Source organism: Mustela lutreola, chromosome 9 (assembly GCF_030435805.1).
Source record: "Mustela lutreola isolate mMusLut2 chromosome 9, mMusLut2.pri, whole genome shotgun sequence".
Classification (NCBI taxonomy): Eukaryota; Metazoa; Chordata; class Mammalia; order Carnivora; family Mustelidae; genus Mustela; species Mustela lutreola.
In genome coordinates this window covers 27,415,045-27,438,148 of record NC_081298.1, presented here as the reverse complement: position 1 = coordinate 27,438,148, position 23,104 = coordinate 27,415,045, and the positions used below count along the sequence as shown (strand labels likewise).

Below are 23,104 nucleotides of genomic sequence, written 5' to 3'. Positions count from 1 at the left end.
GTTGGTTAAGGGTCTGACTTCTGCTCAGGTCATGATCTCAAGGTCCTGCGATTGAACCCTGTATCAGGCTCCCTGGTCAGCAGGAAGCTGCTTCTCCCTCTCCCTCTGCCCCTCCTCCTGCTCATATGCTCTCTTTCTCTCTCAAATAAATAAAATCTTTAAAAATTGAAAAAATAAAAATTAAAAGCACAATGCCTGGTTCTAATAAAGTTAAACATACAGTTGCCAGGAGGCCCAGCAGCCCTGCTCCTGGGCATTTATTCAAGGGACATGAAAGTGTACGTGCACACGAGAGCTGTGCAGGGATGTTCCCAGCAGCTTTATTTGGAATAGCCAAAATGTGGAGACAACTCAGATGCCCAGCCATAGGCCGGATGAACAGACAAAACATGGCACATGTGTACCATGGACTACTCAGCAGTAAAAAGAGACAGGCACATAACAAGATGGGTGGATCACAAATGTATCACACAGAGCAGAAGAAGCCAGACGCCATGTACGTGACCTGCACAAAAGATAAATGCAATCCTTCCTAGAGAAGGAAAACTGACCAGCTGTGTCCCGGGTGGGAAGTGGGGTGGGAGTCAGGACTGACTGCAAACAGGCAGGAGGGAACTTTCTGGGATGACAGAAATCTTCTAGAACTTGTCTGTAGTGGTGGATACACAGATGTATACAATCGCCAAAACTCACCAAATCATATGCCTAAAATGGGTTAACGTTGTTGTATGTCAATTATATACTTCAGGAGAGGCCTCCCACTTCCCTTCCTGGCTACATTATCTCCAGGACATTTCCACTGTGGCATGCATTGCCTGTCTCCCCACTAGAATGTCCACTCCACAGGAGCGGGAACTTTTGTTTTGTTCTCTGCTCTGTCTTCAGTGCCTTGAAGAGCATGTTGTAGGTACTTCATAAATATTGGATGGATGGACGGACGGACGGATGGGTGGATGGGTGCATGGATGGATGGATAGATGGATGGATCTATGGATGGATGGATGGATGGATGGATGGATGGATGGATGGATTAAGTCCCTGAAGACTCAGAGCTAGTAGATGGGGATGGCTGTTGAAGTGTCCACACACCCGAAGTTGCCAGACACACACCAGACCAGTAGGGCCTGTGAGACTGTGGGAAGTGTCATCATTCCATCCGGGGCTGCGTCATCACTTGGGCATTTGGACAACGCCATCCCGAGGCTGTGTCATACCCACCACCAACCCTGGCAGGCGGCCCAGCCCGGAACCTGACGCCCATTGGCTGGTGTTTCCTGTGGGTGCTGTGCGTGTGGAAACCAAAATATTACCGTAGAGGGTGGAGCCACAAAACGAAGCTGGGAAAAACCCAGAATGTGGCCTGTGGTTGCTCTAGGGGAGAGGGTAGTGACTGTACCTGCATGTCTCATGTCTGTCTGTCTGTTCCTGATTTCTTGTTTCTGCTTTATTTCCCTAGGTTTAAAATTTCTTTTTTTCCCTTTCTTTTTTTCCTTCCTTCCTTCCTCCTTCTTTATTCCTTTCTTCCTTTTTTCTTTCCTTCCTTTTTTTTTTTTTTTTTTTTTTTTTTGCATAGGCAATACATTCACATGGTTCAAAATTCAAAAGTTACAAAAATTAAGAAGTGAGTCTCTCTCCCACCACTGGCTCCAGCCAGCCCATTCTCCCACAGGCAGGGCTCACAGTGGAACTCCACAGGGAGCTTCTATGCCAGTAGGAGTGTGGGGACATATATTCCAGTTTCCAAAAACAGGAGCACACTGTGCATGCCATTCCACACCTTGCCTGCTCACCAGGCATCCAGCTGTTGCACAGCAAGTGCACGCACGGCGTCTTTCCTGTGGCTGCATGGGATGCCACTGGGTGGCTGGGCCCAAGTTGGTTAACCCACTTCTCACTGAGGACTGTTTTCAATTGTCTGCTATTACAGATAATGGTGAAATAATGAACATTATCTACTCTTTGTATGGGGGCATTTTCACATTCAAATAGTGACTTATCCACATCTAAACAATGAGCAAATAACCTACTCACCGATTTTTGAGATCTGGATTCTCATGAGAACTTGGAAGCGTTGGTCCCCCTGAGCCCACATTCCAGGGGTGTGATCATGGGTTGGACTGGCCCGCTCCATTCATACTTCCCTGCCCCGTTTTGCCAAGAGGAACACCAAGGCTCAGACAGGGAGTGATGCGCCAGCCAGAATAGACCCCACTAGGTCTCAAGGAGCCCCGAGGGGAGAGTGCTGGGTTTTCGCAAACCCCCGACTCACCTCCCTCCCCACCTCTGCCCTCCCTGGCCATGAGACGCCGGGCAGAGGGCTTCATATCTCTGAGGCTCCTTTGGAGGAAATGGAGAAAACACCACTTCACCATGGCACTCCGAGGAATGAGCTCCCCAGAACTCTGATCTGTGCCAGGCACACGCTAGGTGCTTGGGGCCTCATGGATGTACCTTGCTTGGTGTGTTTGTGTGATTCTTCCAGTGGTTTATGTACCAAAAGCTGGCAACTAACTAAATTGTTTAAACTTGGTCAATGCATAAAATTAGGCCTAATAATGTCCGGGATTAAGGGATTTACCCTAATGACAGACACTGAGGTGACAGGATGGGGGGACCCCAGAGTCCAGTTACGAAGTAGCAAAGGTGGGATTTGAACCCTGGCAGCCTGGCTTTCAGTGCCACTAACAACTGCCGCTACCCTCTATCAGAAACCGAAGACCCAGGGAGCCAGCAGTGAAGGGAGGGGACTGCCCTTGGGCAGTCATGCCATCTCCAGCACACACAAACACACACACACACACACACACACATACACACACACACACACACACACACACACACACACCCTGGCAGGACAAGACTGGGCCAGACCTGGGTTCTAGTAGTAACTGTCCCACGTGCTAGCCTGTAACCTCCAATGAGCCAGCTGTCCTCTCTGAGCCTCGGTGTCCCTGTCAATAAGGCAGCTACTGTGCAGGGTACGACTAGATGCAGACCAAGAGAAAGTTCTGTGAGCTGTGAAGGCTGCAGGCATTTAAGGGGATTAAGGGATTTATCCTGCCATCGGACTTTGAGGGGGAACAGGGAGGTGGGGAGGGAGGTTGGAGACATCCAACAGGCCCGGTGTGCCCTTAAGAACCTCCCAGGGCTGCCTGGCCCAGCTGTCCAGAAGCTGCAATCCCAGCCCCAGTGCCAGGCTGGCAGGCTCCAGACAGAGCCTCCTGGCTCCAGCTGGATGCCACAGTGAGGGTAGGGGCCAACCAAGAGGCCGGGCTAGGCTATTTTCATCCCCAGGACTCCCATCCTCCCCCACAGGGCCCTGCTGCCTCCACAAAACCTACCTAGAGACCACAGATGCCTCACAGCACAGCTAGGGAAACCCAGGACCAGAAAGGTGAACAATTATCAAGACCAACTGGGGCTTGAATCCAGACCTCCTAATTTCCAGGAGCTAGTTCCTTGCTGTATGCCATTTGCTCACTCCTTTTCACTCATTCTTTTACCCAACAAATACTCCCCAGGGGATGGGGACACAGCCTAGGGTAAAATCAAATCCTGTCTCCTGGAGCTGCATTCTAGTAAGAGACAGAGGCCAGAAACAGATCATGTGGCCTCTATTTACTCTGAGTCAGGGGCTGGTATGTATTTTTCTAGCAAGACAAATAAACCAGGATAGGGAACTAGTGACTGCTGGATGCTGATGGTTTAGGTAGGGTCGATGGTGAGTGGTGGGTCAGAGAAGACCTCTCTGAGAAGTTGACATGTGAGCAGAGACCCAAATGAAGTAAGTGATTGAGTCATGTGGGGATCTGGGGTAGGATAGACACTGGCAATGGAAGCAGCAAGTGCAAAAGTCCTGAGGTAAGAATGTGTCTGGTATGTTCCTGGAACATCATGGAGGCAGTGTGGCTATAGAAGAATAGGTAAAGAGGATGTGGGAGGGTAACAGGAATCCAGGTCATGAGGGCCTTGTAGAGCATAATTAGACCTCTGGGTCTCATTTCAGTCACCCTAATAAGATCGACCCACTCATTGTTCAAAGGCTCTGATAACCCTGCACAGTTGACCCTTAAGCTCCAGCTCCAGCTCCACCCACCTTCACTCTGCTTCTAGAATCTACTCTCACCACAGGGCCTTTGCACAAACTAATCCTTCAACCTGAAATCCTTTTCCACTCCTGTCCCCTCTTCTGTTTAACTCCTACCTATCCTTCATATCTCAGCTCAAATAGCTCACTCAGGTTTCCAGACCTCCCTGGCCAGGTCAGTAATCTCTTCCTTCCAGGGCCTAATTTCAGTGATCATAAAATTATTGGGATGGTCAATTAACATGTGTCCGCAACCAGGACTAAACATTCCAAAGGCAGGTGTTCTGGTTCATTTTGTTCGCTACAGTGTCTCCAGGGTGTGCCTCGTGCTAACAACTACATGTTGCATTAATGAACAAATGAATAGCACAGGCACTTTACAATAAAGACTGTCTCCTCTCATCCCATTCTCTCCAGTTTGTGAGGCTCAGAGAGGTCAGGCAGCTTGACCAAGGACAGATAGCAAGTAAGTGACAGCACCAGGAAATCCCAGTTTCTCTGATTGCCAAACTATGCACACATAGGCTGTGCTAAATTGAAAACCAGGGGCGCCTAGGTGGCTCAGTGGGTTAAAGCCTCTGCCTTCAACTCGGGTCATGATCCCAGGGTCCTGGGATCGAGCCCTGCATCGGGCTCTCTGCTCAGCAGGGAGCCTGCTTCGTCCTCTCTCTCTGCCTGCTTCTCTGCCTACTTGTGGTCTCCATCTGTCAAATAAATAAATAAAATATTTTTAAAATAAATAAATTGGAAACCAGCACAATCATTCCCCTATGCTTGTCCTCAGGCCCTTTTGCCATGTGACTAAGAGATGGAGTCTATTTCTTGACCCCTTGAATCTGACTCAGCCACGTCACTCGGCCAATGGAACATTAGTAATTACAATGCAAGCAGAGTCTTTCAAAAGCTCATATGCATTGGAGCTTGTCTTCTGCCCAGTGTGGAACTCCAAGATTACTGTGTGAATCAGCCCAAGCTAACTTCATGGAGGTGAACCTCTTAGAGATGGCTGGAGGCACCCCTCAAACAGACTGCCAAAGGCCAGACATGTGGGTGACATCCTCCAAGACCAGCCGACTACAACCACATGAGCCGGCCTCGGTAAGGCCAGAAGAACTGCCCAGCTGAGCCCAGGCCAAATTACCAGCTGATACAATCATGGACTAATAAATTACTGTCTTAGGCCACTAGGTTTAGGGTTGTTTGTTATGTAGCAAAAACTAACTGATACACATAACCAGTGAACATACACTGGAGTTATGTCCTCATAACTGTGTAAACAACACCTACACACATATATACATAAATGGCCTCCTGTGGAAAATGTCAGCACCCACATAGACACAGCCCTTATAGGTCCCATGCAGACACTCCCAGCCATCACCCAACCCCACACACACTTCTATTCAGACCACTGTTCAAGCTCACATGTCAGTATAAATACGCTCTGGGATTAGGTAGGTCAACAATACCCAAGTGCTATGTTGCTGGTGCTGCCCAGCCCAGGGTAGGGGATGGAGAAGGACTCAGCAGGCTTTAGTTGAACAAATGGATGAATAGGGCGCCTGGGTGGCTCAGTGGGTTAAGTCTCTGTCTTGGACTCAGGTCATGATCTCAGGGCCCTGCATCAGGCTCTCTGCTCAGCAAGGACCCCGCTTCCCCCTCTCTCTCTGCCTGCCTCTTTGCCTACTTGTGATCTCTCTCTCTGTCAAATAAATAAATAAATACTCTTTAAAAAAAGATTCTCTTAAAAAAAAATGGATGAATAAGGTGAAGGGCACAAAATGAGCCATAGGTTGGCACAATGAGCAGATGGTGCTGAGACATTCCCATGGATAAATGGAAAGGCCTGGCAGTGGCGGTCACGCTTCAGTTTTTATCCCAGTTAGAGACCCATAGGCAGGGACTTATATTAGAGTTTGTGCTTGTGCTTGATACTCTATTTTGAAAATTGGTCCAATTTGTTTTTTAAGTGGTGGGGGGCATTAAAGAGCACTTGAAGGGTTTCAGGAAGGAAGGCAGTATGCTCACCACTATACCACCAACATTGCACAGGGTTTCAGGAAGGAAGTTGGAACCAATACCTTACCTTCTGTGTGTAACTATGGGGACACTGAGAATGTCAGAGAATTAAGGGTGGGTTGGTTAGAAGGAAACCATAGGAATGAAAAGCAAGGCAAGTAGTAACTCCAGGAAAAACCAAGAGTTTCACAAGAAAGGAAATGTAACCATCGTATGAGATTTGGCGTGGCAGGAAGTAATATTTGTATAGTTACAAAATAATAACACTAAATATGCACTTAATGGAAAATTGTGATAAACACAGATTAAAAGGATAGGAGGTGAAAAAAGTTAACTCTTCTTTGATAATAATAATTATAAAAAGAAACATTTTTGACCACTTTAAGAGTAATTATTTTGGTGTAGTTTACATGTTAAATCCTCATAACAACCCAATAACTTAAATATTCTTATTACTCTCATTTTACAAGTGAGGAAACTGAACACAAGGAGGTTAAGTCACTTGCCTGGGGTCATCAGGCCAGGAGGGGGAAGGGCTGGGATTCAAACCCAGGCAGTCAAGCTACAGAAGCAACACTGTGAAGACATCAGACTGGAAAGTCAGGCAATATCTGCCTAAAACGAATCCAGAAAAATACAGGAAAAGCATCTTATTTAGAAATATGGAAAGAAGTACCAGAAGAAATAGTTAAAAGAGTTGGATATGGCTGTTTTGGGGGTCAGGAGTGGGAGGCTCAGGACAAAGAAATATTTTATGAGCACTATTGAATTTATACAGATTCATGGATATAGCCATGAGCTAGAGACAGGAATTGACAGAGAAGGGACATGAGGGAATTTCCCATGGTTATGGTGTTGCTCTATATCCTGACTGGGGTTTGGGAACAGTGTCCATTTGTCTGAAGTCAAATGGTACCTTTAAGATTTGTGCATTTCACAGGATGTCAATTTTATACATACACAGGGGAACTGTAAACAAATACTGAGCTCTAACGATATGCATGCCAAAGTGCCTTTAAGGGGAAGCATATTGATGTTTGCAACTTACTTTGAAAAGCTTGGAAAAAATAGGCTGTCTTAATGGATGGATAGACGGGTAGATGCCCGATAGTGCACATCTAACAAAATACAGAGAACTGTGCATCCTGTAGGTGGGTATTATCATTCTTTCAACTTTTCTTTGATATTTTTCTTAATAAAGTATTGGGGGAAATAGATGAATGCATTACCTGAAAAACAGTATCCTTTTTTAAACCTGAATGGGGTGTTCTGTCTTGGACCCGGGAAGACCCACACAGCTCTAAGCCCATGTGCAGGTCTATCTGGTGGAGCAGCTGTCACCATGACCTTATCTATGTCTACCCCTACCCTGGGATCTAGAGTCAGGGCCCTATAGACTAATTCCTCAGTCCCTCCCTGCTCCCCCTGGACAGAGGGTGTCGGGCAGGATGGGTGTCTCCTCTTCCTGGTCCCCTTGAATATCTCTGTAGCAGGACCAGAACCATTTCACCAGGGAAAGGAACAAGACCCTCTAGCTACGTCCCATCCTCTGCCAAAAGGGTACACTGAGGCCTGGCGGGTGGGGACAGGTGCCTTTCCCAGGGGCCCATCACACCTTCTCGACAGGCATGAGCAGCCAGATTGCTGGGCTCCCAAGCCCACGTGTATATAATTAGCTGCTGGGAAATAGATCTGGGAGCAGATCTCATCTCTGCCTAATTAGGGGCTGGGCAGCTGGGGCCAGTCTGGCCTGGGGCGCTGCTATGGAAGCCAGGCAGCCCCAGGGGAGGGGGCAGCAGCTGCTGGCCCTCGCTGTTCACCACCCCTCACACTCCGACTGCAGGCAGAACAATAGAGGGGCTGTTTCCGCAGATCCCCGAGGCGGCAGAAACCCCCAGCTACAGATTCCCACAGGGAAGGCTGATGGACTCCAGAATTCTAGCAGAAGGGAAGCCCTCCTGGAACCAGGGACCAGGAAACACCTTCTCCACTTCCAAGAATACCTTCCTGCTCTCTTCCCAGCAGACCCTCCCAATGCCCTTCTTGACTCCCCCGGGGCCCAGCTCCTGGGAACAGGTCTGGTCTTAGGGCAGATGTCACTTCTCCATATTATGTGACCACGTGTGTGCTGATCATCTGCCCATTCCCCTCCATCAGACATAGCAGGAACTATGTCTGTCTTACTGCTGGGCACCCAACAGATGCTCAATAAAGTGACAGCGGGAAAGGCTGCCAGGACCCAGGACAGGGAAGAGAGGAGAGTCAGGGAGGCAGAGTGCCCCTGACTGTGGGGTGTGACCCCAGGCTGGAGTGCAGACCCTCTCTGTGACTGCTACTACCCTTCCTGTTCTCAGACAGACCCTGTAAAAGTCACCTTGAAGACTCAGTGACAGGTTGAGTGTGAAAGGTCTGCACCTAGGACTCAACCTCCTCCAGGAATGAGGGGTCTCCCGGCCCATCCCCACCAGTCCTGTGATCTCAAACCAAGAAACCCCTTGGGTTTCTGGGGTGCTGGCAGCTCATGTGAAGGGGCAATGCGTACTTAGCACAGAATTCTGACCAGGTTGCCAGAAGGAGCTGGTCCTTGACACCGCAAAGGACGTCTCCTCTGCAGAGCCCAAATTATCCCTCCTGACCCCATCACTCCTTTAACTTGGGGAGCAGGAGGCTCAACTCTTGTGTTGTCAGACCTGCTGGGTGCCTGTGGGCAGATGATAGCCCTCCCTGTGCCTCAGTCTCTCCATCTATATCACGAGGGGGTGGATTCCATTCTCATGAGCTTGCACACCACTGTGCTAACCCAGTTTCCCCTTCTTTCCCTGAACCCCCGAGGCCCAACCCAATCCCCTGGGGGCCTGACTACACTATCAGACAGACAGACAGACAAACAGCTGGGCTAACCTGGATGTTTGTCAACAGCCCAAAGGAAATCTCCTCTTTATGCTTAAAATAAAACTTACATCAAACCTGTCACCAGGGCCCCCATTAGAGCTTCCTGTTTCTGAGTGCTGCAGCCAACACAGCCTGCGGGAGAGGAAGCACCACCCAGCCCTTCCCCACTCCCACCTCGGGGGTGGGCAGAGGCCACCCAGGCTTTCACTCTTTGTGTGCCCGGCCTTAGCCCGAGCTGTACTACCAGCCAAGGGTGGCATCTCCCAGCATGGAGCCAGCCTGGAGGGAAACAGGGAGAAACTGAGACCTCAAAGCCCAGTGCCAGCCATCCTTCCCCTTCCTCCAGACCCTGAGGCCCAGAGAGGGAGACTGGCTTATCCCAGCTCACCCAGGGTTGGAGGCAAGGCCACCTGTTTTGTGTTGTCGACCCCCTGCTTCCAACCCCAGTCTACAGCCTGTGGCACCTCCAGATCAGGGTCTGTGCTCTCCGAGCTTCCCGGGCAGCAATGGGAAGGACCCATGCAGCCATCAGCTTTTCCCCTCAGGTCCCCTTCCTGACACAGACCTCAGTCCTGGCTCTATCTGGATTCACTCTGTAGCCAGAGTCAGTTTCCTCCCCTATGAAGGAGGCCCTCAGGCCACCCAGAGGGGTTATGAGAATCCCCTTTCACGTCTCAAGTCTCAGGCTGGGCCAGCCACTGACCTCATGCCCCTCCCCCACCCCCAAATCCCAGGATGAACAATTATGGAATTCTAATCCAAGACGTCTCCCTCCCCTTCCCCTTGTGAACACAGAAGAGTCTGATGGCCCAGGCCTTGAAAAACAAGCATTTGTGTTTATTAACCAAAGGGAGGAAGTCAGAACAGTACAGACTCCTACCAGTCCCTCCTGTAGTCTACCCACCTAGGCCAGGCAGCCAAGGCCCTGCCCCCACCCTGAGCAAGTTCCCAGGGAACCAGGGCCCGCTGGGAAAGGAAGAGGAAGTCAGCAAAGGTTGGAGGCCAAGGAAGAAGGAAACAGAACCGCTGGGTGGACAGTGCCCCTCACTCTCAGTGGAGAAGGCTAAATGCCCCAAATCCAAACTCAGAAGAAGAACCAGGCAGGACTTGTGTCAAAACCCCTACAAGTGAGGGGTAGAGGGTAGCCCAAGGTCAACAGGCAACCCTCTCCAGGGTCAGTCCTTGACAGACAGATAGGGCCCAGCCTCTGGTCTGTCCCAAGACAGGGAATGGATGCAGAAGAGGTCGAGAGGCCAGCTGCCTCTCCTGGATGTGTCCTGTGCAATTGCGGAGTCCAGTGGAGGCCTAGCCCTCTGCGGCGGGGGCACCACGTGCCTGCCGCAACCCGTACAACCACTTGATCACTCGCGCGTTGCGCTCTACCACCGACACGCCATAGGGGACGCGCTCCCGGGACCGCTCCTCAACAGTGGCAGAGCTACGGCGGGAGCAGTCCCCCTCTGAGCTGCCAGGCCCGGCACTGGGCCCGGCCAGGGAGACGATGTCTGAGCTGGTCCTCGCCAGGTGAGCCACGCCCAATCCCCGTGCCTCCTCCGGGTCCAGGCCGCAGAAGTTAAAGAATCGCTCCAGGTCAGCTGCTGCTCTGGAGAAGCGCTCACTCAAATCGGACTTGGAGCGCTGCAAACCTGGGGGCCGGGCTGGGCTGGAGGCGGGGGCAGTGCCTGGCGAAGGGCAGGGCCGGGCAGGGGAGGCGGGGAGAGGACGGACATCCACTCGGCGGACAGCAGCCGTACTGGGTGGCGGGCGTGGAGGGTTGGCTGGGGGCGCCTGATGGGCTCCTTCTGTCCGTCCAGGAGTACGGCTGGCCTCGGCAGGGGACGCAGGGCTATCACACAAGTCGATGAGGCTGCTAAGGATGTCCAGGTCCAGCTGGGGCCGACGGCCAGGGCCAGGCAGTACTCGGCGGCTAGGTGTGAGCACTGTGCGGCGAGTCCCAGGGCTGAAGAGGGGCTGCTTGGACAGCAGGGGCTGCACAGGTTCCTGGCGGGTGTTGGCCACGTGCAGGCTCTTGACGTACTTGGCCTTGTCAGCCTCCAGGCGCTCCACAGCACTAGGTTTCCGGGCTCCACCATCTGCTGGCCTCCGGAGCAGGTAGCCAGGCACTTTGGTACGCAGGCGGAAAGGTAGGGCAGATGTGTCCCGGGATCCCGGAGTCAGTGTGTCCACAGGCATGGCTGTTACATACCCCAAAGGCTTTGGTCTGAGGAGACCGGAGAAACGCGGAGACAGATCCAGAAAGTAGGTAGCTGGATGCTGGCAACTGCTACAAGGGAGGAAAGAAAGAAGCTGAGCTCGCTCAGACAAAAGCTCAGCCAAGACTGAAAGGGGCTGAAGACGCCTTCCCTATTAAAAGCTAATAGCCACGCCCCTCGTTCACAGGGAGCCAATCAGCAGACAGAAAACCACAACTGAGGGGCCTGTGACTCCACCCACACCCCGCCTCCTTCCCAGTGGACTAGGCCCAGCTGAGGCATAGAGAAAATGAGAAGTACCAAAGAAGAAAGACGTGAGCAGCCTGGGCAGAAAAGACAAGGCAAGGCACGCTTTAAAGGAAGGAAAGTGGGCTCCAGGCCGTATACTGGGCACCAGCCAGCTTAACCTCAATGGGTCCCCTTAACAGCTCTATTTTGCAGATAGGGAACTCAACCAACTTGATTAAGCTAACCCCCAAAGCTGGTGGCTCTGGCCCCTTGCTTCCAAGCAGGGAGTGCTGATGCACCTGGTGACCCAGAGAAAGGGCTCCAACCCACACGCTGCCTAAACTGCCCCCAGGGAACCTGGTACCACCTCCCACCCTTACCTACCCAGCCAGGAAGCTGCCTGGTGCTATTCACCCGTCTAGACATGCCAAGCCCCAGGCACAGCAGTAGAGCTGGTGGAGGAGGAGTGTAGAAAATCTCCACCCCCTACCCAAGCGAAGTCCAGACACTCATCAGCTTCCAGGATGGGACTTCGGTGCCAGCCCCACAGTGATCCAAGGATGCCTGTCAGCTAGAAATGTCAGCCAGGACCTGAGCTATGCTGTTCCAAGAGAAGCCAGAAAAGCCCACAATCACACAACCCTGCTTGAGAGCATCCAGCAGACCCTGGATCTGCCAGCAGCCAGAGGATGGCACCCAGAGGCAAGGGGGCCCACACTGATGTGCTCATGCTCAAGTGTCCACATGATCAACTAAGCATCAAGGCCTGGGGCCCCAAGCATCAGACCAGCCCTGGTTCTTTTTCCAAGAAAGGGCTGGAGCCACAGTGTCCCCTCACCAACTCTTCCAGAGATGGGCGAGAAGAAAACCCATAAACCAAGTCCTGAAACTTCTCACCTGTAAAATGAAAGAGGAGGACTTTTCCTAGGTAATCGCCCAAAGGACATGTCATCTACACCTGTGTTGTCTAATTCAACGGCTACTAGCCACATATGGCTATTCACCTTAGCTTTAAATCCAATAAAACCTTACACTTCCAGTTCCTCCATCACACTAGCCACATCTCAAGTGCTCAACGGCCACTATACTGGTCAATAGAGCAGACTGCAGAGAAGAGATTTCCATCCATAGCAGAAACCTGTACTAGACAGCCCCATGTGGTCACCCAGAATGACAGAAGAGTCTGGACTGGAGTGGGAAGGCAGGGATCCCTCCTGTGTGCTAGCCATTCGACACCATCCTCTCCTGGAATCCTCCAACAGCCTGTGAGAAGGGTCACTGTCATCTCATTTTACAGCTGGGAGAAACTGAGACTAGAGAAGCAACAATCCTAGGTCCCAGGGCTGATAAATAAGACACAAACTCCTATGAAGCCTAATGCACTCATCTATGACATTCATGTCACTTTACTCTTTGTTCTTCCCATTCCCCTAAAGTATTGGCTCCAAGAAGGCAGGGGATTTGTCTGTTTTGCTCACTGAATCTGTTTTGGGACATTGCTTTTGACACATAACAGGTATTCGATAAATTGTTACTGAATTGGAGTGTCCATGGGGACGAAACATGAATGGTATATGGGTCCAAGGTGGTAGTATGGAATGTGCTAGGAGGCTGGAAATCCAGATGTGCACGAACACTCCAGATTCTTAAATCTCAGCAAATCCAATAATAATTTTTAAAACAAGCGCAGAGCATGGAGCAAACATGTCTGCAAACAGATCTCCCCACACAGATCTAGTCCCCAGTTTGAGACCTCTGCAGGGGCAGCAATGTCCAGTTACTAGAACCCTGGGGGCTATTGGCCCAGAGCCAGAGCTGCTCCCAAAGTAGGAGGGATGAAGTGGGAAGGCAAGGCTGCCCCACTCCAGCAACCCCCCAGGAGACCTCAGGAGGGAAGGGTCTAACAGGAAAGACAGCCTTGCTGAGCCCTGTCGAGGTAACTAGACTCTGCCCCACCCCCGTGGCCGCCGCCTACCAAACCAGTCCAACCCGTTGGCGGTGGCAATTCCCTCCCGGGCACCATCCGGGGAAACAGAAGGAAGGAGGTCAGATAGGCAGGGCCAGGGCAGAAACCTTGCGCCCTGGAACCGACCTGCTGGCCGCAGGGGCTCCCCCTGCGGCCGGACATACGCAAAGAGCCAAACCCGGCTAGGGGGCCGCTGGCCAGCTCGCCCACCTGCCCGCAGTGTGCCCTGCTCCAGCAACTGTGCCTCTTACACACTCGGGTGCCTTATCTGGAATATGGTTAAAAATAGATCTGAGCCTCCAGGTCTCCAGAGGGTGGAGAGATAAAACAGGTCGAGGACCTTCCCAGCACCTGGCAAAAAGGCTGCGCTCCAAGAACTGAGCTCTTGGTTTTTCTGAAGACTCCGACGACTTAACAGCCAGATTGCGCTCTCCGCCCACCTCCCCCTCAACTCCAGCCCAGCAGGGGTCTCTAAGCGTGCTCAGCCTATCGGAGCCGGAGCCACAGACAAAGGAGGCACGCGATAGAGGCAAATCCTAAACTGACCTGCTCAGCCCCATTTCAAAGGTGGGCAAACAGAGGTGTGGTGGCTCCCGCGAGGTAAAGCCGGGGTCCCAGTCCCCAATCCCCTCGATCTCTCTGAGGCCTCCTCTCATCGCCAACGCCCCACCCACGTATTTCAAACGCTACCCACAAAGGGCCTCAGAGCGCCAACCGTGAGCCCTTCTTTGTCACCGTACCCCCTTCCCACCTGCTTCCCTGGAGTCAGCCTGAGGGGTTGAGAGAGCTCAGATCCTCGGTCTGGCTTCTGCCCTGCCCCACTTCGGGGCAAGCTTGGAGACTCCCAGAGGCGGAGGAGGCCGCGAGCCCTCCGGCGCGCTGTGTGACCCTGGCCGCTCGCCACACCTCTCTGAGCCTGGGTCGTCCTTGCTCTTAAGCCAGAGGGCTGACAGCAGGATTCCTGCGGTCTCGCCCAGGCGGGAAGGTGAGACCCTGCCCTGCCCCCCGCCTCCCCGAGAAGGGAGGGGTGGCCGGACAGCCCCCGCGACCCTGGCCCGCCGCCATCCGCCCGCACATACCTGGCTGCGCGCGCGCGGCTACGGAGCGCTCCTCCGGCCCGGCCCACCTGGCGCTCAGGTAACACGCGTTTGCGCAACTTCCGGCGGCCGGTCCCCAGCAGGTGAACCCGCCGGCCCAGGTATCACCCGGAGGGGAAGAAAGAAAGCCAGGCAGGGGCGGGAACCTGAGCGCGGGCGCCCGGGCAAAGGGCTCAGCTCGTCGCAGAGACCCAGTTCTACCCCCAGGAAGCTCTCCCGCGAGCCTGGGCCGCGCCCCACAACAGCCACACTGGCCGCAGCCGCACCTCTGGCACCGGCAAGGGCACCCATCTTGGAGATGGGCAAAACTGGGGCCCCCTCCCCCACAGCCTCAGTGCCCGCGATAATGTTGACTGTGCCAGGCACGAGAAAGTGTTGTTCCTGGTATTAATTAACCCATTTTAATCATCTCAACAACCCCTGTGAGGTGAACTCTATTATTATCTGCATTTGACTAATGGAATACTGAGGCTGGGACAGGCTGAGCCAGTTGGCCCAAAGTCACCCTGAGGAGTCTGACCCGGGCACTTTCCCTCTAGACCAAGCCTTCGTGCCACCCCTTTCTACCTGTGTGTCCCTGAGCAGGTTGCTTGGACCCCTCTGGTTCCCCATTGTGCCAAGTGAGGGGAGTCTCACCCTCCAGGCCAGGTCAGTGGGAGTTCTTACCGTCTGAGAGGGCAGACAGAAACTCTGCAAGCTGTGAACATTAGTAACAACGTCGAGAGGAATAAGAATAACCAGAATTTTGCAGTTCCAGGCACTGTACTTCTGTAAGTCTCTGGACATCCACCCACTCCCCCAACCACCACCACCTGCACAGGGAGGAACTCTTTAATCCCCATTTTACAGATGAGAAGACTGCAATACTCAAGAAGGAATCCTTGGGAGGGCCAAGACTGTCTCCTCTGCCAAAGGAAGCCCTATTATGTCACTTCAGGTGGCACACTTGATTGGGCCAATTTGCATGGGGCTCGTGAGGCCCAGAGAAGGCAGAGCCCACCAGCCTCGGGCTGGAGCCCTGGGGAAGTCAAAGAGGGCCCAGTTCCATGTCTGTGCCAGTGGGGGCTGCACCCGGATTGGGGTGGAGGGCTGTGAGGGGACGGGAAGTGACTCAGAGAACAACTCTCCTCCCCCTGGGGGTGAGTCAGCTCTGAGGCCTCCTCCAAGGCCCAAGAGAGGCGAGCCTCAAGACCATCATTCCCCACAATGCCCTGCTGGGTCCCTGCCTCGCCCTCTACTGAGGCAACAAAGGGAAAGAGATGAAATGGGGGCGGGGGGAGGGCTCAGTTAGGCAATAATAGTAGTAACAGCAAAGAAACAATAACATGTTCCTAATAGGGAAGAGATTTTCTGCTTTCTCTGTACCTGGCACTGTTCTAAGCTCTTTATATACATTGACTCATCAAATCCCCACACTCACCCTGAGGTACTCCTGCTACACTCGTTTTACAGCTGAGAAAACTGAGGCACAGACAGGTGTGGCCACTTGCCAGAGGTCACATAGCTGGTAAATGGCAGAGCCAGGATCTGAACCCAGGAGCAGGTTTGGGGGAGTGGAAGGAAGTGGAGGAGACAGAAGCTTCAGTGTTGGACTTGAACCACTCACCAAAAGATGCTATTGCCTCCCTCACTGGGCCCCAGAGGGAGAAGCCACCTTAGGAAGCATTCCTGGCTGTGGCCTGGGGTCTCCGATTCCTCAACTGTAAAATGGGGGCAAGATGGCAATATTTTTTCCCACAGAAATTAGATCTTTTATGGTTCTACATCACCTTAGAATAAAACCCAAACTCTCCACTTGGTCGTCAGGCCTTCCAGGATCCAGTCCCCGCCCTCTACTTCCCCTCATCTCCAGGCTTTACTGCTTCAGCCACATAGCCCTCCCTGCTATTCCTGAACAGGCCAAGGTCTTTCCTGCCTCAGGGCCTTTGTACTATCTGTTCTCTGCTTAGAACCTCTTAGCTCACCTCCTTCAGGCCTCACCTCCTCAGAGAGTCCTCCCTGACTACCCTGAGACTCCTGCCAACTCTCTCACCTGGTTGTTTCCTTCCACACATTCATTCTACCCTGTCATTTTAGGTCTTCACTTATCAGTTGCTCGTTTCCTATTTCTGTATTTTCATCCTCTAGGGACCAAGAACACAGGTGTGTGCTGGGCATGCTGCTGATTAAGTGGCAGGCCTGGAACCCAGGCCACTTCAAAGACCAAGGCCCTTTAGCACCAAACCTCTTGCCAACCCTCCATCCCATCAAAGGTGTTCCCCCATCTCTCTCCATATTCCCCTCCAGTCTCAAGTCACCCCCATTCAAGCTAGGCCCTGGCCACTTCTAGATGAGCTGTATTCTTTCTTTGGAGACATCACATCCAAACCTTTGCATACACGGTATCTGCTCCTACAATGTCCTTTCCCAACTCCAGCCCCAAGGCCGCCTCTGAAGCATGGACTCTGGGACCAGCCCATCAGGATTCAAATCCCAGCTCCATCTCTGATTAGCTACAAGACCTTGGGCAAGACAGTCAAGTTTCCAAGGCCTTAGTTTCCCCAACCCTAAAACGGGACTGGTAACAGTGCCTGTCTCCCAGCCTGGGCATGACAAACACCACCAAACTAGGACTCTGCGGTGCCCAGCTCCTGGGTGAGAACTTCACCACCCAGAATGTTGACTCAGTTCTCTCAGAGCTTATAAATCTATGCACACAAGACCACTTCAACAGACGTTTCTTTAAACAAAGTGTACAAATGGTCAATAGGCACGTGGAAAGATGCTTCTCATGATACATCATTAGGGACATGTAAATCCAAACCACAGGGAGATAACGTGTCACGTCCATCCAGATGACCAATACCACAGCAAGCAAGCAAGCAGAAAACTAAACAAAACAAAACAAAAAAACCCACAGCCACAGAAAATACCAAGTGTTGGTGAGGATATGAAGAAATTGGAAATTGGAAATTGTGAAATTGGAAATTGGAAACTGGAAATTGTCCCCTGTTTGTGGGACTATAAGATGGCGTGGCCATGGTAGAAACAGCATGGCGGGTAGAAAAAACTTAAAAAGAATTACCATAGGACCCAGCAATCTTACTCCTGGGTATAGACACCAAAGAACTGAAACCAAGGGCTTGAACAGATGGGGTAACCCCAATGTTCATAGGAGGAGTCTTCACAATAACCCAAAGGTAGAGGCAACCAAGTGTCCATGGACAGATATGCAGATGAACATATGCTGAAATATTATTTAGCCTTTATAAGCAAGGAGCTTCTGATACCTGCTACAACGTGGGTGAACCTCAAAAACATTATACTAAGTGAAATAAGTCAGGCCCAGAAGGACAAATATTGAGGAAAAAAAGGGGGGGCAAATATGGTATGATTTCACTTCCTTGAAGTACAGAGAGTGGTCAAATCCATAGAGGCAGAAAGTAGACAGGTGCTTTCCAGGTATTGGGGGGAAGAGAAAATGGGGAGCTGGTGTTTAATGGGGACAGAGTTTCCATTTAGGAACATGAAGAAGTTCTGGAGGTAGATGGTGGTAAGATCTGGGCACGGCGTAAACTTCCTTCATACCACTGAACTGTACCTTACACATGGTTAAAATGCTCAGTTTTATGTTCTATATATTTTTCCATTAAAAAAAAAAAAAAAGGAAAAAGAGAGTCCACAGACTGGAGCCAGAACCCCCGGATCCACATTCCTGCTCTGACCTGGTCCAAGTTACTAAAGCTTTCTTGCATTCAGTTTCCCTTCGTAAGATGTGAAAAAAAAAGCAGCGGTAACTACCTGACATCATAGAATGGAGGGAATTAAGTGCATGCATGCTTAGAAAGGACTTGGCACACAGTAAGTGCCCAGGGGGTGTTAGTGATTATTTTTCACTGAGGGGGTGAGAGGCGTGGTTTCAATGTTTAGAATTTTCATGACATTCTGCAATCCCCCACCCCAACCCCTTCCTTCCACCTGCTGCTTCTTTCTGTTCAGCAGAAGCCAGGCCATGACTTAGGTGGAGACAGGGAGGCCCTCACCTGCCCTGGAGGAGGATCAGGAAGGCTCCAGACAACAGGGAGGGTCCAGCCAATAGGGCAGGCCAGCTCGATTTCAGCCCAGCTGTCCGGGTCCGAGACACCCAGCGGGGCATCCTCCAGGCCCACGCCAGGCCCCATGCTATTTCTGGAGTCTCCCCAGACACTCATGCCCCGGCCTGCCTGCAGTCAACCTTGCCCAGGGCTGATCTCCTGTCGGCTGACGGACAGTCCAACTCCACCAACTCGTTTATCTGTGCCTCAGTTTGTACCTGAAGTTGCAAAATGAGGACAAAAAGACTTGCAGTGGAGACACAGAGAAACCACATGCAACACCGCAGGGAAGGGCCCAGCTCACAAGGATGGGGAAGGTGAAAGTTGGGGCAGACTCATGGGCAAATCCACTTCCTGCCCTGGACTGCCCTCTGCCCAGGCCTGAGCTCACCATCTTATCTTGGCCCTGAAGATGTGAAGAAACTTGCCCAAAGTCACACGGCAAGTCAAGGACAGATCACAGCCAGAACAGTGGTCTTATGATTAAATATATAATCTGTAATGATTTTTGTAATATATATAATATATCATATATATAATTTATACATTTATATTATATATATATATATGATTTTTTTAACAAGGTGCTATATGCCCATGACTCAAAATTCAAAAACTATAAAGAGAATGAAGTAAAAATAAACTCCTTCCCACTTCAGTCCCTAGCCACGCAGTTCCCCACCCTGCAGGCACCACTGGAACCAGACAATCGCATGTCCTTCCGGGGAGATTTTTGGTAGATAAAGCAATAATGGGCATATATTCTTTCTATTTTTTTACACATACGGCAACATACTGTGTGTACTGTTTTCACTGTATGTTCAACCATACATGTTTTAATAATGTTAATATATTACTAATTCTAATATCTATTATTAACATACTTAATCATATAGGTTGTTCCCTAATATATGTGGGGGCACATTAGCCCATAAAGAGCCGTCAGCCCTTGCTGGTGACCACCCAGTGTGCGTCCAGACACCCCCATGACAAACCACCCTGGGGCGTCACTGCATCTTGTGTTGCCAAGAAGTGGGTCGGTGGGGCTGGGTATGTGCTTGTGATTATGAGAGAGACGTTGTACTGTGTTCTACAGAGGCCATGCGAGTTGATCTCCACCAGCAGAAAACACAGCAAATAGTCAAGAACTGTTAATTGCCCGGGTGACTCGGTCGGTTGAGTGACAGAGTCTTGGTTCCTGCTCAGGTCATGATCTCAAGGTCCTGGGATCTGAGCCCCCTTCCTGGGGGTTGGGCTCCCCTCTCCTTCTGCCCCCCTCCCTGCTCATACATTCTCTATCTCTGTTTCTCTCTCTCTCTAAAATAAATCTTAAAAAAAAAAACAAAAAAAAAAAAACACTAATAACTGTTAGCTTTAGTTATCTTGATTAGAGGATTTAGAACCCTTCAATTTTGCCCTGGAGGCAAGGGCCTCACCTGAACCCCTCCTGCTATCACATTCCGGTGGAGGAAGATAATCAACTCCCTAATAAGTGAAATACATAGCACATCCTCCGATGGGTAAATGCCACTGAGAGAAATAAAAGAGACAAGGGGGATGGCAGGGCATAGGAAGTCAATAAATATTTGTTGAAAGAATAAATGAAACTTATTTTCTTTCTGAGTTCTCAGAGCACCCCCAGGAGGCAGGGCCTAGTCTAGGTCAGATGCTCCAGGTGGAGGTCGCTGCCCCTTCCTCAACTCCAAAGTCTCTGGGGACTAGTCGCTTCAGGTTGAATGGCTGCCTCTACCCATTCCCCCACCCTGGGGCGGATTCCCAGAATCTGAAGAATTCTAGATCAGAAAACTCTAACAGCGGCCCCAGGGCCAGAGCACCTGCTGCCCACCTAGCATCTAGCCCAGAAATGTCAGTACAGCGGGAACCCCCCCCCCCAACCCCGCTCCGCCACCCAGAACGCCCTCTGAGAGAGACAGCACTGAGATTCAGGACCCCGTGGGCAGAAGGACCCCAAAAACGAGTCCTGAGTCCAACCTCTGGCATTCTGGAGAAGAGAAGCCCGCTGACCAGAAGGGGCATTCAGGCGACGGTGAGGGAGCGGAGCCGGAGAGAAATGATCCCGCCAGGGCTCTGGGGCTTAGCAGCCTTGTGGCTAAGCGGCTGACAAGCTGACCACCAGTTGCTCATCTGGGTCTCTCAAGACAAATAGCAGACCTACCCAGACTGGAGACTTCGAAGTGGAGCAGAAAGACCTGAACTGGATTCTCCAGCCGACCTCGCTGGGCTAGAACACTTCACTCTCTGCCCCTCAGCGTTCTCCTCCGTAAAATGGGATACCGCCGCCTCCCCGCACGTACGACGCGGAGAGGACGCCTACAAAAGGTGCACGGTGAACGAAGCCCCTCCACCACCTCCCCCCCGACCTGGGCTCGGGCGCCAGACCACCCGCCCCCTCACCTGGAGCGGTAGCTAGGCAAGTCCTGGCTCCTCCCGTGCGGGTCTCGGAGAGGGTGACAGCTCGGACCCGGGCGGGGAATGGCCGCGCCCAAAGCGGCTCGGCGGGGCTGGGGACCCGCAAAGGCCTCTTCGGAGCTGCTGTGAGCACCCGAAATGAACCGGGGCACCTGACTATCCCAAGGCCCCCACCAGAGCGGAGGTCCTGGGGGCACAGAGGAAGGGGAAGTGAGCTTGCCGCTTCCCCCCCTCCGGCGCCGGAATGGTTTGCCCCGGACATCCTGATTGGTTCGTCGCTTCCGTTCGAACGCCGCGCCGCCCGGGTTGCCAGGCAACCGCTAAGCTTTGGCCCCGGAATTGAGCGCCCCGCCTCGGCAGCCCAGCTCAGCCCCCCAAACCACCGCCTGTCCTCTCCTCCCCGCCCCAACCCAGCTCAGCCCTGCTGGCCTGTTCTTCCCGCGCCGCTGCAGCTCAGGAGCCTAGTTTTTTCCCTTGACTAGGACTTTCTCCTGGTCCCCAACAAGATAAGACACCATTTAGGGTCCCCAGCTAGTCTCCAGTTCGCCTTTGCAGGCTCGCTGTGTGAGCTCGGGCTAGCCTTCTTCTCTCTCTGTTCTCCTAACTGCACAGTCAGAAATTGAAAAATGTGCATATCCAACAATCCTGAACTTTACTAAGGAAATGACTGAAGATATGAGCAAAGATTAATATTCACCCTAGAAAAATAATGAAAATTATTCCAATGCTCAGCAAAAGAAGATTGGTTAGCTCAATCCATCCTGAGGAAGATCTAAATTTATTGAGCTTTTTACATGCCAGGTAGCTTCGCATGACATAACCCTTGTCAGTGCTCGTGGCATAACCCTTTGAGATAGGTACCTTTAATTATCCCCACTTCCTGATGAGGAATGTTATGCAGTCATTAAAAATGATGTAGTTAAAGATATTTAAAGTATAAGGAAAATGCAAAGAACGCTTTTTAAAAGTATGTTTCATAGCATACTATGTATTAAATACGTAATTGTAACATCACATGTATTTGTGTAAAACTATAATAGCAGTTCGTTTCTTTTTTTGTGCTTTTGTGGATTTTCCAATTTCCAACACTTAAATATGTCAAGAAAAAAAAAAAAAGTTTTAAAAAGGATTGGAATAAGTAAGTACCCTTCGAGATGAGGACATTTCTTAGCTGTGAGTCACTGCTTGGGTCTAGGGCATTGTTGAATTTGGAGCCAATCTCTGTTTTCTCATCCAGATGGTGACTTTCATTCTTTGATTGGATTGTCAACGATGGAGCACTTACTATATACATACTTTGGGCTGTTGGGGGAGAGGGACTAATAAGATACCAGTAGCTAACAATGACTGCACTTTTTGGCATGGGCACTAATCAGATCAGAGTAGATACCGTCATAAACAGGGAGTCTGACTATATCCATGAGAGGCAGCTAAATATCAGATGTGGCACTAACTGTACCTTCTGCTAGACCGACTGCTCAAAGCTTTACACGTATTTTCTCACTTGACTTCATTACTATGTGTGTGTGAGGGGGTTTCTATTATTATTCTCATTTTATAAATGAAAACACTAAGTTTTGTCTGGATCCAACAGGAGCCCAAGCTGTTCTGTTAGGTTGCCATATACAACACCCGTTGGCAGCAGCCGTCACAAAAGGCAAGGAGGATCCCGTGATCGTAAAAGACAGAGAAAACTGAGCAGGGGCAGATGAGGCTTACCCAATTTAGGGAGATTTGTTTAAGAAAAGAACTACAAAATCACAAATATAAAATTAGGTTAAAAGGTGATTATTTGTTTAGAAAGATAAAAGAAACCTCAACAAATGGCAAATGCCACAAATGTTGCAAAGCCCAGAAAAATAACATTATTTCTGTGAGTTACGTAATTGGCATACCTCCATAATGCTTTTCACAAACAAGCTTCTGCTGGCTCACTGTATACATTTCATACCTCTCCTCAACTACATACTGGTAATATTGGGCACCATAAAACCATTCATATTTATATATTGAGATATGACCTCTGACCCTGCACTTTCATGTCAACCATGACATGTCAGTGGTGGCAGATGTCACAACACACGTCAGTGTGCTAGATA

The 23,104-nt window shown here is 51.0% G+C and overlaps 1 protein-coding gene across 6 annotated transcripts; it reads right to left on the bottom strand.

The window, feature by feature from the left end:
* Positions 1 to 9,814: 9,814 nt before the first annotated feature.
* FAM110A (family with sequence similarity 110 member A) lies at positions 9,815 to 21,215 on the bottom strand. Of its 6 annotated transcripts, none has more exons than XM_059133678.1 (2): positions 20,991 to 21,215; positions 9,815 to 11,282 (listed from the first exon to the last, which is right to left on the bottom strand). In XM_059133678.1, the coding sequence occupies exon 2, from the start codon at positions 11,189 to 11,191 to the stop codon at positions 10,304 to 10,306; it is 888 nt and encodes a 295-aa protein (XP_058989661.1). In that variant the 5' UTR covers positions 11,192 to 11,282; positions 20,991 to 21,215; the 3' UTR covers positions 9,815 to 10,303. The 6 variants fall into 6 exon arrangements, with proteins under 6 accessions (XP_058989661.1, XP_058989660.1, XP_058989658.1 ...); XM_059133677.1 differs by having other exon boundaries at positions 9,815 to 11,279; positions 20,991 to 21,012; XM_059133675.1 differs by lacking the exon at positions 20,991 to 21,215 and adding an exon at positions 20,752 to 20,880.
* Positions 21,216 to 23,104: the final 1,889 nt, after the last annotated feature.

What these genes read in the sequence shown, in the direction of transcription:
- FAM110A (XM_059133678.1), bottom strand. Translation starts at nt 11,191, where the DNA reads ATGCCTGTGGACACACTGACTCCGGGATCCCGGGACACATCTGCCCTA.